Source organism: Hyla sarda, chromosome 9, assembly GCF_029499605.1.
Source record: "Hyla sarda isolate aHylSar1 chromosome 9, aHylSar1.hap1, whole genome shotgun sequence".
Lineage (NCBI taxonomy): Eukaryota > Metazoa > Chordata > Amphibia > Anura > Hylidae > Hyla > Hyla sarda.
This window is the reverse complement of record NC_079197.1, coordinates 170,942,031-170,961,331: the sequence shown is the minus strand read 5'-3', so window position 1 is coordinate 170,961,331 and position 19,301 is coordinate 170,942,031. Positions and strand designations below refer to the sequence as shown.

At 43.1% G+C, this 19,301-nt stretch overlaps 1 protein-coding gene across 1 annotated transcript in view; it reads left to right on the top strand.

Annotated features, from left to right (window-relative positions):
- LOC130291007 (H-2 class II histocompatibility antigen, A-U alpha chain-like) overlaps positions 1-18,807 on the top strand; it is an 87,994-nt gene extending 69,187 nt beyond the window's left edge. The window contains exons 3-5 of the mRNA XM_056539327.1: positions 2,526-2,810; positions 6,685-6,835; positions 17,290-18,807. Of these exons, the coding sequence (XP_056395302.1) occupies positions 2,526-2,810; positions 6,685-6,827 (428 nt within the window). The 3' untranslated portion in view covers positions 6,828-6,835; positions 17,290-18,807. The remainder of the gene's footprint in view (positions 1-2,525; positions 2,811-6,684; positions 6,836-17,289) is intronic.
- The last annotated feature ends 494 nt before the right edge of the window (positions 18,808-19,301 follow it).

Genomic DNA, 19,301 nt, shown 5'->3' with positions numbered 1-19,301 from the left:
CAGTGTGTGCAGTGTTATAGGTCCCTATGGGAGCTATAGCACTGCAAAAAAAAAAAGAGAAAAAAAAAGTTAACAAAAGGTCATTTAACCCCTTCCCTAATAAAAGTTTGAATCACCCCCCTTTTCCCATAAAAAAAAAAAAAACTGTGTAAATTAAAATAAACATATGTGGTATCGCCGCGTGCGGAAATGTCCGAACTATAAAAATATATCATTAATTAAATCGCACGGTCAATGGCGTACGCGCAAAAATATTCCAAATTCCCAAATTGCGTATTTTTGGTCACTTTTTATATCATGAAAAATTACGGCGCAAAAAATGAGTCCTCATACCGGCCCGTACGCGGAAAAATTAAAAAGTTATAGGGGGTTAGAAGATAAGAATTTTTAACATATAAATTTTCCTGCATGTAGTTATGATTTTTTTTCCGAATTGTAACAATATCCAACCTATATAAGTAGGGGATCATTTTAACTGTATGGACAGAATAAAGATAAGATGTTATTTTTCCCGAAAAATGCACTGCGTAGAACGGAAGCCCCCAAAAGTTACAAAATGAAATTTTTTCTTCAATTTCGTCGCACACTGAATTTTTTTCCGTTTCGCCGTGGATTTTTGGGTAAAATGACTAATGTCACTGCAAAGTAGAATTGGTGGCGCAAAAAATAAGCCATAATATGGAATTTTATGTGCAAAATTGAAAGCGTTATGATTTTTAGAAGGTGATGAGGAAAAAATTCAAATGCAAAAACGCTGCGTCCTTAAGGGGTTAAACAAAAAACGTCATCAACGTAGTCCACCGAATCCGAAGTAGTCCCCTGCATACACAGATCTGAAAGGATAGGGAAAAATATAGGTTAGCACACGAAATATAGGTTAGTACATTTATGGCACTCTCCCCTGTGGAGAACGCCTATAAAGCAGTGTATTCAAACAGGTAGCCTCCAGCTGTTGCTAAACCAGACCCCCATCATTTTCAGACAGCCTTTGGCTGTCTGGGAATGATCAGTGTTTTAATTTAGCAACAGCTGGAGTCTCGCTGTTCCTAAACTACAACTTTCAGCATGTTCTCACTGTAAGAACATGCTGGGAGTTGATGTCTGGTGTGGTGTACATCTGGATAACTTTTTGAGAGGATGCTGATATTTATACTTGAAACATAGGGGAAAATGTGATGTGAACATAGCCTATGTACAGGTTACAGTCCCAAGTACCGCAAATGCAGCACATTTCACGCTGCGCAAAATCTGCTGTACAGTGGGAAACAGGCTGGGTATTCTGCAATGAGCATAGACACAGGGCTTGCCAGCAGCAGCCCTGTGTATTCAGTGAGGTTTGGGGGCAGGGCCGCGCCTCACAGTAACACAGTGCGTTCTATTTTCATGTGTGTTTAAAGGGGTATTCCAGTATTTTTTTTTATTTTACTATGCTACAGGGGTTGTAAAGTTAGTGTAATTCATAATATAGTGTCTGTACCTGTGTGTGACGATGATCTCACAATTCTTCTGTTATCATCGCCCCAATATTTATTTTTAACAGCATACAAAACTACTCAGGTCTCAGGTTCTCCCAGGTTGCAGCGCGGCCGAGACATGACATCACTAGTTAGGTGTGCAAAAGGAGCCTGCCCTGCTTTAATGGGTGGAGCAACTGCTGGTTGGGAGAGAGATCATTCCAACAGCTGTAGGTACCCTGGTTAGAAAACACTGGTCTTTTGAATGAAATGCAGCTCATTTGTGTTTCAATACTTGGTACTTGGGGTGGCTGATGTGTGGGAGGAAGAAAAAGTGACCTCACACTTACAAGCAAGGAACTATGTGATGTGTAGTTTGAGAGATACCAACAGAAAATACTCAGTTCACAAAAAGCTAGTCACAGTGTTATGGTAATCTCACAACATAACTATTTATCTCCAAGACAAGCACAGATCCTTCCTAAGCATGTCCATTACTGTCTGGCAGGTAAGTACTAAACTTAACTTATGGTGGAGAACCCCTTTAACCTTATAGTCTTCCTGCATCATGTGCAAAGTCTACATTGCTCTTATTGGTTCTGTGAATAATGGAAAACTATTAATCACATATAAATGTGTGGAAATTAATTCCAAGGCTTAATTACATTTATTTTTATAATTTCATACTCATTATCAAAATGTTTTTAAGATATCAGAATTAGAGATGAGCGAACTTACAGTAAATTTAATTTGTCACGAACTTCTCGTCTCGGCAGTTGATGACTTATCCTGCATAAATTAGTTCAGCTTTCTTGTGCTCCGGTGGGCTGGAAAAGGTGGATACAGTCGTAGGAGACTCTTTCCTAGGACTGTATCCACCTTTTCCAGCCCACCGGAGCACCTGAAAGCTGAACTAATTTATGCAGGATAAATCATCAACTGCCGAGCCGAGAAGTTTGTGACGAATCGAATTTAATGTAAGTTCGCTCATCTCTAATCAGAATGTTAGACTAAAATAGTTACCGTATGTCTTTCTAGAGATTATTCTTCTGATGAATATTTGTCTTCCAGTGACTCCCACAATACAGATCTTCCCAGAGGATCCGGTGGTTCTGAAGGAGCCCAACACACTGATATGTTTTGTTAAGAATATCTTCCCTCCGGTTATGAAAATGAGTTGGCTGAAGAATAACCAGCCTGTGATGGATGGAGTGTCAGAAACCGACTTTTATATAGCATCAGATTTCTCCTATTACAAATTCCTATACCTGGCTACCATCCCAGTAGAGGGAGATGTGTACACCTGTTCTGTGGAGCACGCCGGCCTGCCTAATAACCACGACAACAAGTTCTGGAGTAAGTAACACCATAAGACCATAATGCATAGTGCACTTCAGCATACATCTAAAAACCATGTGCAAACCATAGACATTTCCATATTTACTATACCATATTGTAAAATAATGGTCAGCAAAAAAAAATGTTATCGCCGTCCTGGTTGGTGCCTTCCCCAAGTAGAATAAGATAAGGTTTAGCCAAAGATAAAAATAAAAATGGCTTTTATTCAATAAAATGAAACTTCATCGTTTCAAATAGTCAAAAGCGGGAAACCCGCCATCTTAAAGGGGTTGTCCAGGAAAAAACTTTTTTATATATATCAACTGGCTCCTGAAAGTTAAACAGATTTGTAAATTACTTCCATTAAAAAATCTTAATCCTTTCAGTACTTATGAGCTTCTGAAGTTTAGGTTGTTCTTTTCTGTCTAAGTGCTCTCTGATGACACGTGTCTCGGGAAACGCCCAGTTTAGAAGAGGTTTGCTATGGGGATTTGCTTCTAAACTGGGCGTTTCCCGAGACACGTGTCATCAGAGATTACTTAGACAGAAAAGAACAACCTTAACTTCAGAAGCTCATAAGTACTGAAAGGATTAAGATTTTTTTAATAGAAGTAATTTACAAATCTGTTTAACCTTCTGGAGCCAGTTGATATATATAAAAAAGTTTTTTCCTGGATAACCCCTTTAAGTATACATGCACAGAGTTACTACCGGGTCACAAGGTCAAAAAACATGTAAATTACCATATGGTAAAAAAAAATATGGTAAAAAAAATTGTAAGGAACAGATAGGACAATTAAAACAATAAACAAAAGTAATGACAGTAATAATAGTAAACAATAACAAACATCTTTCAATTGTTTTAATTGTCCTATCTCTTCCTTCCAATATTTTTTTACAATATTCTTTTACCATATGGTAATTTACGTGTTTTTTGACCTTATGACCCTTAGTAACTATGTGCATGTATACGTAAGATGGCGGGTTTCCCACTTTTGACTATTCATTGCTTGACGAAGAACCCGGCTCGGGTTCGAAACAATGAAGTTGCATTTTAAAAAAAATAAAAGCCATCTTTATTTTTAACTTTGGCTAAACCTTATCTTATTCTACTTGGTGAAGGCGCCAACCAGGACGGCTATAAATTTTTTTCTTTAGCTCAAGATCGATATAAAAGGCGATCAGGCACTGCTTATGCAACACTATCCCAATTACCGTATTTTTCGCCCTATAAGACGCACCCAATTTTAAAGGTGCAAAATCTAGAAAAGAAAGATTCTGAACCCAACAGGGATCTTCAACCTGCGGACCTCCAGATGTTGCAAAACTACAACTCCCAGCATGCCCGGACAGCCAACGGCTGTCCGGGCATGCTGGGAGTTGTAGTTTTGCAACATCTGGAGGTCTGCAGGTTGAAGACCACTGGTATAGGAGGTAATACTCACGTGTCCCCGCCGCTCCGGACCAGTCACCGCTGCCCTGGATGTCGCTACCTCACTGTGGCCGCGTCCCCGAGGTGTCCCCGACGCTCCGGACGTCTTCTTCCCCGGGTTCCACGCTCTCCGCCGCCGCCATCACTTCGCTACGCACGCCGCTCCTATTGGATGACGGGACGGCATGCGCGACGACGTGATGACGTCGAAGGAGAGCGCCGGCCATGCAGGGGATCCCGGCACGGAGCAGACACCGAGGAGGCAGGTAAGGGCCCTCCCGGTGTTCTGTAAGCTGTTCGGGATGCCGTGATTTCACCACTTTGATCGCCGAGTCTGAAGGGTTAATACAGGGCATTACCGCGATCGGTGATGTCCTCTATTAGCCGAGGGTCCCGGCCGTTGATGGCCACCGGGACCGCCGCGATAGATGTGTATTCGACCACGTTGGTCGACCATGTTTTTGCCTGCGGTCGGGAAACCGCATACGGCCGAAAAAGCAGCCGACCGGAGGCTGCGGTTCTTTCCGGTCGGCTCATAGACATACATTAAATACGGTTACCGAATACGGCTGAGTGCGGGCGCTGCGATTAAGCCCCACCCCCCCTCCTCCCAGTCGTATACGGGAGCCGTATTTAACAAAACGTGGTGTGAACCCAGCCTTAGAGTTATTTAAATAGGTTTTTCCATGTAAATGCTTGTTTTCTTATCACCTTATATGTGGTGAGAAAAGGTGAATTCTTTAGTAACTAGATTGTGATTTGGAGATTTTGTGTAGCAACCCCCTCTTTTTTGGGATTTCTTGAGCTTGGGATGTATTAGCGCTTCTTTTTTTTGGCACAAATTCTGGCTAAAATGATGTTTGCCAGGATTTCTGCACAAAACGCAACTAAGTCGGGAACACTTTAGGCCTCATTATTTCCTGCCTGTTATTAAAGCCATTCAAGCCTTTTGCAAGCGATTGTAAATGGATCCCATTTTTTTGCCATCCGTTTGCATATTACCTTTTTTTTTTTTTTTACAGGTAAATGGAATGAAAGAGAAACTGATACAATAAATTTAATATTGAAGTCTATGGGAAAAGGATGAGCCTTTAATGTCATTCATTTGAATCCGTTTTGTTCAATCCATATTTGATCCATATTTACTTCTGAGCATGCTCAGAAGATTATTATTATTTTTTTTTTAAAGGCATAAACGGACAATAACGGATTCAAACGGATTAAAAACAGGTGCAAACGGATACCATCCGTTTACTTGAGTTTGTTCATCCGTTAAAAGTATGGTCTGTTTACCCTCAATAGCGGAGGATAGTGGGGCGGAAGGCAACGGCTGCACGAACCTAGCCTTAGTCCATAAGTACATAAGGGCCAATGGGCGCTTCAGGGCTGGTCCTCTCCACACTGCAAGGAGAATATGATAGATGATTACAGTGACCCCCCGACCTACGATGGCCCCGACATATGATGAAATCGACATACGATGCTTTTTTATGTCGGGGCCATCGCATTAAGTGCTATCCGGCAGCGCCAAATGCTTAAGCTGCTGCCGGATAGCAGCTTAATGTTCCCCGTGTGGTGCGGTAAGTATTACTTACCCCTCCACGATGCTCCGGGTGCCCTCCGGGTCCAGCGCTGGTCTTCCGGTGTCTTCTCAGCTCTCTCCGATGACGTCAATACGCTGCTGCGCACGCCATCCAATAGGAATTGCGTACGCAGCGGCGTAATGACATCGCTACGCAGGCCCAGTAAGGCCTTGCGGAAGACAGAAGAGGACCAGAGAAGACAGAGGAGGACCGGAGAAGACAGCGGAGAGCCCAGCAGAGGCCGGGGTCACCATCGGGAGCGGCGGGGACAGGTGAGTACAGCTTCCTATACTTTACATTGCACGAATCCCTCAACATACGATGGATTCGACAAACGATGGCTCGTTTGGAACGAATTACCATCGTATGTTGAGGGACCACTGTATATTATCTTGTAGTTTACAGGAAGATAGCTGACCAAGGACAGACCACTTAAAGGGGTACTCTGCTGCTCAGCGTTTGGAACAAACTGTTCCGAAAGCTGGAGCCGGGAGCTTGTGATGTCATAGCCCCGCCCCCCTCATGACTTCACGCCCTGCCCCCTCAATGCAAGTCTATGCATTGAGGGGGCACGGCGTGACGTCATGAGAGGGTAGGGCTATGATGTCACGAGCTCCCTGCGCCGGCTCCAGCGTTCGGAACAGTTTGCTGTTCAGCGGAGTACCCCTTTAACTCTGACACTGTCATCTTATGTGGGTCAGACTGTGATCACATTACACAGTTACAGTAATAAAAGGAAAGGATGCAGCTGTGCTGGAATAAAATAGATGGCGCTTCTTTTTTATGTACGGTACTTATCCTAAAGATATATGCCAGATACTTAAATTGATCATGTATAACTCTCTGTAATGTCTTAATGTTTAACTTGTTTCTTCAGAACCTGAATCGCCCAGTCATATATCAGAGACGTTTGAGAATGTGGTGTGTGGTCTGGGCCTAGCGGTGGGAATTATTGGAATCATTGCCGGCATCTTCCTGATCTTCAAAGGACTAAAGAATAATCAGAATAGAGGCCACTGACCAATCAGGTATTGTCTGCTTTATATACTCACATATACAATCAGATCAACGTTACGGATCAGAAATTGGACAATTATTTATATTCATCATGTTACCCACTGTCCTTGAGTACTTTTAACTTATTTTTGTTTTACCTTACCTTTTTACCTCTTTAGGAGAGAGAACCAACAGGGCTACCATCAGAAATGTATTGGCCCTTACCAGTGGCGTCTCCAGCATTCATATTTAGGGGGGGCACATGGGGGGGGGGGTCAGTGACAAAACTGGGGGGGGGGGGGCAATTTTAAAACGTGTGTGTGTGTGTGTATGTACATATATATATATATATATATCATAAATAAATACATCTATATACACACACACACATACACACACACTGTGCAGAACATGTTTAATTAAAAAAATGTAAAACATTTTATTTAAAATCTTCATACATTCTTGTTGCGCAATGATTTTTTTTTGCCGTTTTTGCCGTAGATTTTTGGGTAAAATGACTGATGTCACTACAAAGTAGAATTGGTGGCGCAAAAAATAAGCCATAATAAAGATTTTTAGGTGCAAAATTGAAAGGGTTATGATTTTTAAAAGGTAAGGAGGAAAAAACAAAAATGCAAAAAGAGAAAAAACGCTCAGTTCTTAAGGCGTTAAAACTTTTGGACACTACCCAGACGGCTTCTCACTGTGTCAGCGGATTCTGAACCTCTATATGAAAACAAGAATTTGTTACGCCGAGCGCTCCGGGTCCCCGCTTCTCCCCGGAGCGCTCACAGCGTTCTCCTGTTCGCAGCGCCCCGGTCAGACCTGCCGACCGGGTGCGCTGCGATAATGTCCCCAGCCGGGATGCGATTCGCGATGCGGGACGCGCCCGCTCGCGATGCGCATCCCGACCCGCTTACCAGACTCTTTCTCAGTCTGTGCTGTCCCGGCGCGCGCGGCCCCGCTCCCTAGGGCACGCGCGCGCCGGGTCTTTGCGATTTAAAGGGCCGGTGCGCCACTGATTGGCGCATGGGTTTAATCAGTACCTTCACCTGTGCACTTCCCTACTTATACCTCACTTCCGCTGCACTCCCTTGCCGGATCTTGTTGCCATTGTGCCAGTGAAAGCGTTTCCTTGTGTGTTCCTAGCCTGTGTTCCAGACCTCTTGCCGTTGCCCCTGACTACGATCCTTGCTGCCTGCCCTGACCTTCTGCTACGTCCGACCTTGCTTCTGTCTACTCCCTTCTACCGCGCTTATCTCAGCAGTCAGAGAGGTTGAGCCGTTGCCGGTAAATACGACCTGGTTGCTACCGCCGCTGCAAGACCATCCCGCTTTGCGGCGGGCTCTGGTGAAAACCAGTAGCAACTTAGAACCGGTCCCCTGACACTGTCCACGCCAATCCCTCTCTGGCACAGAGGATCCACCTCCTGCCTGCCGAATAGTGTCAGTATTATTATAAAACTGCCAGACATCCTATCCTTTGAATATAATTCTGACACACTGTACCCTCCGAATATACTACAACTCACTTTACCCTTTGAATATAATACTGCCACATACTGTACCCAATGAATATAATACTGCCACACATTGTACCCACTGAATAATACTGCCACACATTGTACCCACTGAATAATACTGCCACACAATGTACCCACTGAATAATACTGCCACACATTGTACCCACTGAATAATACTGCCACACATTGTACCCACTGAATAATACTGCCACACATTGTACCCACTGAATAATACTGCCACACATTGTACCCACTGAATACTGCCACACAATGTACCCACTGAATAATACTGCCACACATTGTACCCACTGAATATAATACTGCCACACATTGTACCCACTGAATATAATACTGCCACACATTGTACCCACTGAATACTACTGCCACACATTGTACCCACTGAATATAATACTGCCACACATTGTACCCACTGAATATAATACTGCCACACATTGTACCCACTGAATATAATACTGCCACACATTGTACCCACTGAATAATACTGCCACACATTGTACCCACTGAATATAATACTGCCACACATTGTACCCACTGAATATAATACTGCCACACATTGTACCCACTGAATAATACTGCCACACATTGTACCCCCTGAATATAATACTGCCACACATTGTACCCACTGAATATAATACTGCCACACATTGTGCCCACTGAATAATACTGCCACACATTGTACCCACTGAATAATACTGCCACACATTGTACCCACTGAATAATACTGCCACACATTGTACCCACTGAATATAATACTGCCACACATTGTACCCACTGAATATAATACTGCCACACATTGTACCCACTGAATATAATACTGCCACACATTGTACCCACTGAATATAATACTGCCACACACTGTACCCACTGAATACTGCTACACATTGTACCCTTTGAATATAATACTGGCACACACTGTACCCTCTACTGCCACAAACTGTACCCACTGAAAATGGAGGAGGTGCAGGAAACTCAGCCCGGCCTGCAGGAAATACAGAGGAGTGAGAGGGGGAGGAGCTTATCTCTGAGTCAGCCCCTGCACAGTGTAATGGCTGCAGACTGAATGATGCTGAGACCGGAGCATCCTCAGTACTGACAGGCAGCCTGCAGAGGATGGTGTCCCCGCGGTTCACACGTTGCAAATGCTGCAGGTGAGGGGACAGTGGAGCCGGGCCTGACAGCTCCTGCTCATCAATACTATAGTATCGGGAGGGGCAGCAATCTCGGGGGGGGGGGCAATTGCCCCCTTGATCCCCCCCCCCCCCCTGATCCGCCACCGATCGGGACAGGCCTATTTATTTTAAATTGGGGGGGGGCACGGCTTGACCTAGGGGGCCCCCTCTGGCCCCCCCCTAGCGATACCACTGGAACTTACACAGCTCAAGGCCTGCACCCCCCACACACACACACACACACACCGAACCCCTGAGTCCGCCCCCACTTGTATTTTAAGGACATGAAAAAGGAGTCAGATGCTTTCAGTAGGGAATTCTTTTTTGACCAAAGAATATGAAACCAGCCCCCCCGTATACATCAGCAGTCCCCCTGTATACAGATAAATCCCTGTATACAGATAAAGCCCCCCGTATACATCAGCAGTCCCCCTGTATACAGATAAATCCCTGTATATATCAGTAGCCCCCCTGTATACAGATAAAGCCCCCCGTATACATCAGCAGTCCCCCTGTATACAGATAAATCCCTGTATATATCAGCAGCCACCCTGTATACAGATAAAGCCCCCGTATACATCAGCAGTCCCCCTGTATACAGATAAATCCCTGTATATATCAGCAGCCACCCTGTATACAGATAAAGCCCCCCGTATACATCAGCAGTCCCCCTGCATACAGATAAATCCCTGTATATATCAGCAGCCACCCTGTATACAGATAAATCCCTGTATATATCAGTAGCCCCCCTGTATACAGATAAAGCCCCCTGTATATATATCAGCAGTCCCCCTGTATACAGATAAATCCCTGTATATATCAGCAGCCCCCCTGTATACAGATAAAGCCCCCGTATACATCAGCAGTCCCCCTGTATACAGATAAATCCCTGTATATATCAGCAGCCACCCTGTATACAGATAAAGCCCCCGTATACATCAGCAGTCCCCCTGTATACAGATAAATCCCTGTATATATCAGCAGCCACCCTGTATACAGATAAAGCCCCCGTATACATCAGCAGCCCCCCTGTATACAGATAAAGCCCCCTGTATATATCAGCAGTCCCCCTGTATACAGATAAATCCCTGTATATATCAGCAGCCACCCTGTGTACAGATAAAGCCCCCGTATACATCAGCAGCCCCCTTGTATCAAGATAAAGCCCCCTGTATATATCAGCAGCCCCCTTGTATACAGATAAAGCCCCCTGTATATATCAGCAGCCCCCCTGTATACAGATAAAGCCCCCTGTATATATCAGCAGTCCCCCTGTATACAGATAAAGCCCCCCGTATACATCAGCAGCCCCCTTGTATCAAGATAAAGCCCCCTGTATATATCAGCAGCCCCCTTGTATACAGATAAAGCCCCCTGTATATATCAGCAGCCCCCCTGTAGACAGATAAAGCCCCCTGTATATATCAGCAGTCCCCTTGTATACAGATAAATCCCTGTATATATCAGCAGCCCCCCTGTATACAGATAAAGCCCCCCGTATACATCAGCAGTCCCCATGTATTCAGATAAATCCCTGTATATATCAGCAGCCACCCTGTATACAGATAAAGCCCCCTGTATATATTAGCAGCCCCCCTGTATACAGATAAAGCCCCCTGTATATATCAGCAGCCCCCCTGTGTACAGATAAGTCCCTGTATATATCAGCAGCCCCCCTGTATACAGATAAAGCCCCCTGTATATATTAGCAGCTCCCTTGTATACAGATAAAGCCCCCTGTATATATTAGCAGCCCCCCTGTATACAGATAAATCCCTGTATATATCAGCAGCCCCCCTGTATACAGATAAAGCCCCCTGTATATATTAGCAGCTCCCTTGTATCCAGATAAAGCCCCCTGTATATATTAGCAGCCCCCCTGTATACAGATAAAGCCCCCTGTATATATCAGCAGCCCCCTGTATACAGATAAAGCCCCCTGTATAGATCAGCAGCCCCCCTGTATACAGATAAAGCCCCCTGTATATATCAGCAGCCCACCTGTATATATAGAGGCATATTTGCAAATTTTCCTTCAGAACCAATGAAGTCAATGGTAGCAAAATCCGCTGCGGATTTTCCACAGCAGATATGCAGCGGAAAATCTGCAGGTAATCTGCCCATGTGAAAGTACTCTTAGGGTCTGCTATAGTATACTACACCTATCCTACCTCACTAATAGCTACATAGACTACTACACCTATCCTCCCACACTCTAATAGCTACATAGACTACTACACCTATCCTCCCACACTCTAATAGCTACAGAGACTACTACACCTATCCTCCCACACTCTAATAGCTACACAGACTACTACACCTATCCTACCTCACTAATAGCTACATAGACTACTACACCTATCCTACCTCACTCTAATAGCTACATAGACTACTACACCTATCCTCCCACACTCTAATAGCTACATAGACTACTACACCTATCCTCCCACACTCTAATAGCTACATAGACTACTACACCTATCCTACATCACTAATAGCTACATAGACTACTACACCTATCCTACCTCACTAATAGCTACATAGACTACTACACCTATCCTCCCACACTCTAATAGCTACATAGACTACTACACCTATCCTCCCACACTCTAATAGCTACATAGACTACTACACCTATCCTCCCACACTCTAATAGCTACATAGACTACTACACCTATCCTCCCACACTCTAATAGCTACATAGACTACTACACCTATCCTCCCACACTCTAATAGCTACATAGACTACTACACCTATCCCCCCACACTCTAATAGCTACATAGACTACTACACCTATCCTTCCACACTCTAATAGCTACATAGACTACTACACCTATCCTACCTCACTAATAGCTACATAGACTACTACACCTATTCTACCTCACTCTAATAGCTACATAGACTACTACACCTATCCTCCCACACTCTAATAGCTACATAGACTACTACACATATCCTACCTCACTAATAGCTACATAGACTACTACACCTATCCTACCTCACTCTAATAGCTACATAGACTACTACACCTATCCTCCCACACTCTAATAGCTACATAGACTACTACACCTATCCTCCCACACTCTAATAGCTACATAGACTACTACACCTATCCTCCCACACTCTAATAGCTACATAGACTACTACACCTATCCTCCCACACTCTAATAGCTACATAGACTACTACACCTATCCCCCCACACTCTAATAGCTACATAGACTACTACACCTATCCTACCTCACTCTAATAGCTACATAGACTACTACACCTATCCTACCTCACTCTAATAGCTACATAGACTACTACACCTATCCTACCTCACTCTAATAGCTACATAGACTACTAAACCTATCCTACCTCACTCTATTAGCTACATAGACTACTACACCTATCCTACCTCACTCTAATAGCTACATAGACTACTACACCTATCCTACCTCACTAATAGCTACATAGACTACTACACCTATCCTACCTCACTCTAATAGCTACATAGACTACTACACCTATCCTACCTCACTAATAGCTACATAGACTACTACACCTATCCTACCTCACTCTAATAGCTACATAGACTACTACACCTATCCTCCCACACTCTAATAGCTACATAGACTACTACACCTATCCTACCTCACTCTAATAGCTACATAGACTACTTCACCTATCCTACCTCATTCTAACAGCTACATAGACTACTACACCTATCCTCCCACAATCTAATAGCTACATAGACTACTACACCTATCCTCCCACACTCTAATAGCTACATAGACTACTACACCTATCCTCCCACACTCTAATAGCTACATAGACTACTACACCTATCCTCCCACACTCTAATAGCTACATAGACTACTACACCTATCCTCCCACACTCTAATAGCTACATAGACTACTACACCTATCCTCCCACACTCTAATAGCTACATAGACTACTACACCTATCCTCCCACACTCTAATAGCTACATAGACTACTACACCTATCCTACCTCACTAATAGCTACATAGACTACTACACCTATCCTACCTCACTCTAATAGCTACATAGACTACTACACCTATCCTCCCACACTCTAATAGCTACATAGACTACTACACCTATCCTCCCACACTCTAATAGCTACATAGAATACTACACCTATCCTACCTCACTAATAGCTACATAGACTACTACACCTATCCTACCTCACTAATAGCTACATAGACTACTACACCTATCCTCCCACACTCTAATAGCTACATAGAATACTACACCTATCCTACCTCACTAATAGCTACATAGACTACTACACCTATCCTACCTCACTAATAGCTACATAGACTACTACACCTATCCCCCCACACTCTAATAGCTACATAGACTACTACACCTATCCTCCCACACTCTAATAGCTACATAGACTACTACACCTATCCTACCTCACTAATAGCTACATAGACTACCACACCTATCCTACCTCACTCTAATAGCTACATAGACTACTACACCTATCCTCCCACACTCTAATAGCTACATAGACTACTACACCTATCCTACCTCACTAATAGCTACATAGACTACTACACCTATCCTACCTCACTAATAGCTACATAGACTACTACACCTATCCTCCCTCACTCTAATAGCTACATAGACTACTACACCTATCCTACCTCACTCTAATAGCTACATAGACTACTACACCTATCCTACCTCACTCTAATAGCTACATAGACTACTACACCTATCCCCCCACACTCTAATAGCTACATAGACTACTACACCTATCCTCCCACACTCTAATAGCTACATAGACTACTACACCTATCCTCCCACACTCTAATAGCTACATAGACTACTACACCTATTATACTCCAACCACACTTTAAAGAGCACCTGTCACTAAAGCTTTTCTAAACTAACTCAGACCATGTTCCCCAACTACTCCCAACATCCCTCACACCCTTAGAGAAAACAAATTAGAAATTTGGAAATTGTAAGGGGGGGGGGGGGGGGGTTAGAATTTTTTTATGAGGTGTGAAGACAGTGATGGTGGTAATTATGTAAAGAATTAATAATTATTGTAAGTGAGATATGAAGGAATAATAAAATAAAGTATTTATAAGAAGGAAAGGGGGAAAAAGAAGAAAAAAAAAGCAGTACAATAATAGACAAGCATGTAATCATGGGGATCATTTGAATCATATTGATCCACAAAATAAAGAAAACATTTTTACTGTAAAGTGTACAGTGTGAAAACTAAACCCTCAAAAATTGGAAAATTGCTATTTTTTTTTTCTTTTTAATTTCCTCACACAAATAATATATTTTATGGTAAAATGACTGATATCATTACAATATATAATTCATACTCATATGGGACTGTGGTTGGAAATATCAAAAATAAAACGAAAATAGAGAAACAGAAACATAGCCGCAAATCCGCCATTTGTAATTTGATCTGATTGCTTTTCAGCATAATTACAAAACTAACAGCTTGTTATTATACATTTTAATCAAAAAGTACAAGCCCACTCGCCACGTCAAGGCCGCCTATTCAAAGTGGGTCCCTAACCTAACACTGGTGTAGCGCCGGGCGGCGACCACTGCCTCCGAGACACCAAGCCCATAGGGGGGGCGACCCAGTGGCCAGGCAGCCCCGCTGCCCCCTGACTAAGCCCCCGTCACATCACCCCACAGACAAAGCATCACAGCAGCAATGGCCGCCACACAGGACCACTCCTGTGTGAACACCTACCATGTGCTCCCTACCAGAGGGCTGGGAGAATGTAAGGAGGAAACCCTTATGCAGTCTCCTGCTAACTAAAAACGCCGGGGCCGAATGGGTGGAGCGGAGTGCTGGCCATGGAGGAAAGAAGAGACTACAAATGTACAACACAAAGAGAAACATAGCCGCACATCCACCATTTGTATTTTGATCTACTATACAATAGTTATGGCTTTTAGAAGGCGAGAAGGAAAACACAAAAATGCTAAGATAAAGTTGGCTCTGTCCCTAAGGCCAAAGTGGTCTGTGTCCTTAACCCCTTAACGACACAGGACGTAAATGTACGTCCTGGTGAGGTGGTACTTAACGCACCAGGTCGTACATTTACGTCCTAAGCATAACCGCAAGCATTGGAGCGATGCCCGGATCATGCACAGCAGGTCCCGGGTGCTGATCGCAGCCAGGGACCCGCTCGTAATGGCGGACATCCGCGATCCCGCGGATGTCAGCCATTAACCCCTCAGATGCCGTGACCAATACAGATCACAGCATCTGCAGCATCGCGGTCACTAAAATGGATGATCAGATCGCCCGCAGCGCTGCCGCGGCGATCCGATCATCCAGCACGGCAGACAGCGGTCGACTCACCTGGCTCCGCTGCCTTCCCGACGTCTTCTGCTCTGATCTGCCGTCCCGCAAACCAGAGCAGAAGATGACCGATAACCCTGATCAGTGCTATGTCCTATACATAGATCTGAACAGTATTAGCAATCGAGTGATTGCTATAAATAGTCCCCTATGAAGACTATTAAAGTGTAAAAAAAAAGTAAAAAAAATAAAGTAAAAAAAATGGAAAAACCTCCTCCCCCAATAAAAACGTAAATTGTCCCATTTTCCATATTTCACCCCCAAAAAGTGTTAAAAAAAAATATTTTAGATACATATTTGGTATCGCCGCATGCGTAAATACTCCAACTATTAAAATAGAATGTTAATGATACCGTACAATGAACGACGTGAACGTAAAAATAAAAAAAATCCAAAATAGATGCTTTTTTTTATAACATTTTATTCCAAATTTTTTTTATAAAAAATGGATTAAAAGTTCTATCTAAGCAAATATGATATCAATAAAAAGAACAGATCACGGCGCAAAAAATGAGCCCTCATATACGGAAAAATTTAAAAGTTATAGGTCTTCAAAATAGGGGGATTTTAACGTACTAATTTGGTTAAAAAGTTTGCGATTTTTTTTTTAAGCGCAACAGTATTAGAAAAGTATATTATCATGGGTATCATTTTAATCGTATTGACCCACAGAATAAAAGAGTTATGATTTTTTGAAGGCGAGGAGGAAAAAAAACGAAAACGTAAAAATTAAATTGTCTGCGTCCTTAAGGGGTTAAAGGGGTACTCTGGCCCTGAAACATCTTATCCCCTATCCAAAGGCCACACGGGGCGGAGTTGTGACGTCACGATACTCCTGCCCCGTGGTCGCCACCCGGCTGTTTGTGAGCTGGCAACGCGGCGTGCATCTCAAACAGGTGGGTAGCGAATACAAGATTGCGGGGGTCCCCAGCGGTGGGACCCCCGTGGTGAGACATCGTTTCCCCTATCCTTTGGATAGGGGATAAGATGTCTCAGGGCCAGAGTACCCCTTTAAGGTGTTAAAACTGTTGTGTTAGGTATAGTGCTAATTAGAGATGAGCGAACTTACAGTAAATTCAATTCGTCACGAACTTCTCGGCTCGGCGGTTGCTGACTTTTCCTGCATAAATTAGTTCAGATTTCAGGTGCTCCCGTGGGCTGGAAAAGGTGGATACAGTCCTAGGAGACTCTTTCCTAGGACTGTATCCACCTTTTCCAGCCCACCGGAAAGCTGAAATAATTCATGCAGGAAAAGTCATCAACTGCCGAGCCGAGAAGTTTGTGACGAATCGAATTTACTGTAAGTTCGCTCATCTCTAGTGCTAATAGATTTGTTATTAATACACGTTTTCATGCTGTTGTGCATTGTTATGAAAGTCTACTGATATATGTAACAAACTTCTTTCTTCCAGCTTCTATATTACAGCTGCAAAACATTGTTCTGCACATGATCAGCCGATCCCTATATACTCCTGAAGAGCTTCTATAACAGCTGATAAAGAGATTGAAGATACAGCTCCTCCGCTGGCTATGTCCCTGCTTTGTTTTATGGGTTATGTTTTCATGCATGCATGTCTCTGTAAATTTACTATTGCTTATTTTGGAATTCCATTAACAATGTTGGCATGTGAATATTGGTTCCACACACAATATGGATACTCCAATTGTATATAGGTGTTTGTTTTGCTTCTGATGACTAAGGGAGACACCTTCTTAATATATATATATATATATATATATATATATATATATATATATATATACAGGAGAATACAGCAGCCCACTGCTAGCGCAAAGATACAGATAAAACATGAAGTGCTATATTGCTACAATGCAAAAAGGAAAATATTTAGGTGCTTTGCTCACCATTTGGCAACCAAATAGTTTGGACCATCCCACCGCAATAAGGTAACCTCATTATATATATATAGATATAGATATATATATATAGATAAGGTTCATTTGCACTACTTAAAGTGATGTTGTAAGTGTATTGTCAATTATGACAATTTTAAGATATAATTATATATATAAATATAAATATATTTATATCAATCAAACAGAGGAAGGGAGCAGCACACCGAAGTAGGCAATAGGAGAATGGGAGCGCCAGCCGTCAAAACCTTTGGTCACAAGATTCCACAATATCCAAAAAGTATTCACAGCAGCACATCCTTGCTCTGGCATTCTGTGCTGAATAAAGCTTCACTTTTTGCCTTACGGATGTGCTGCTGTGAATACTTTTTATATAAATATATATATATGTAATTATATCTAAATTATCATAACTGACAATACACTTACAACATCACTTCAAGTAGTAAAAATGAATCTAATCTGTTAACTTGTTAACTATTCTTGTCCTGCAGAATTAAAGGGGTACTCCGCTGCTCAGCATTTGGGACAAACTGTTCCAAACGCTGGAGCCGTGAGCTTGTGACGACATAGCCCCGCCCCCTCATGACGTCACGCCTGTGCCCCCTCAATGCAAGTCTATGGGAGGGGGCGTGACGGATGTAGACTTCCATTGAGGGGGTGCGGGCGTGAAGTCATGAGGGGGCGGGGCTATGACGTCACAGGCTCACGGCTGCAGCGCTTGGAACAGTTTGTTTCAAACGCTGAGCAGCGGAATACCCCTTTAAGGGGAGGTCCTTGGAGGCATTACCCAACATCCCTTGAGGACAGTGCCCTCAGCCGTTTTGCACCAGGCCCAATAACACCCCTTACTGGGCCACAACCCTTTCTAGGAATCCTGCCCATCAGGAATCAATCAGTCATGCTTGGTAACCATCTCAGCCCTTATAACCCAACCCAAAAGGAGAGGGTCTATATAATCATATAATTTCCCCTTGTAAAATCCTTTTCCAATACTTTTCCCTGCACTAACACTGCTGCGACCTAACACTGCTGCGACCTAACACTGTTGCGACCTAACACTGCTGCAACAATAAAAAACCACTAAGGTCACGAACCAAAATATGTAAAGAGGCAGGACAGCTTCTCCTAATGCTTAGCGGATGGGAAAAGGATGATGCTTTTCTGTAGTATCGCCTTATATTAATTTTTCTTCTCCCAACTTTCCCATCCTAATTTCCGCCCTAACTCGCTTCTACACCTTCCCATGTTATGCGCCTTTCCCACCACACTTCTGGCTATGTTGATATTTGCTATCAAATCATGTAACAGCTTTATAGAAAAACATTACAGGCTTTGTCAATGAAGATGTCTATAGAACACCTTTATAATGTTGTGTCAGAAGCATGCCATGTATATTAAACAGGGTACCCCTCTTATCTGCCTAGAAAGGATCACACAAACTTCTTGTAAAATAGTCAATAACCAGGTCACATGATCAGAGGGACTGTTAAAGGGGTACTCCGGTGGAAAACTTTTTTCTTTTAAATCATTTGGTGCCAGAAAGTTA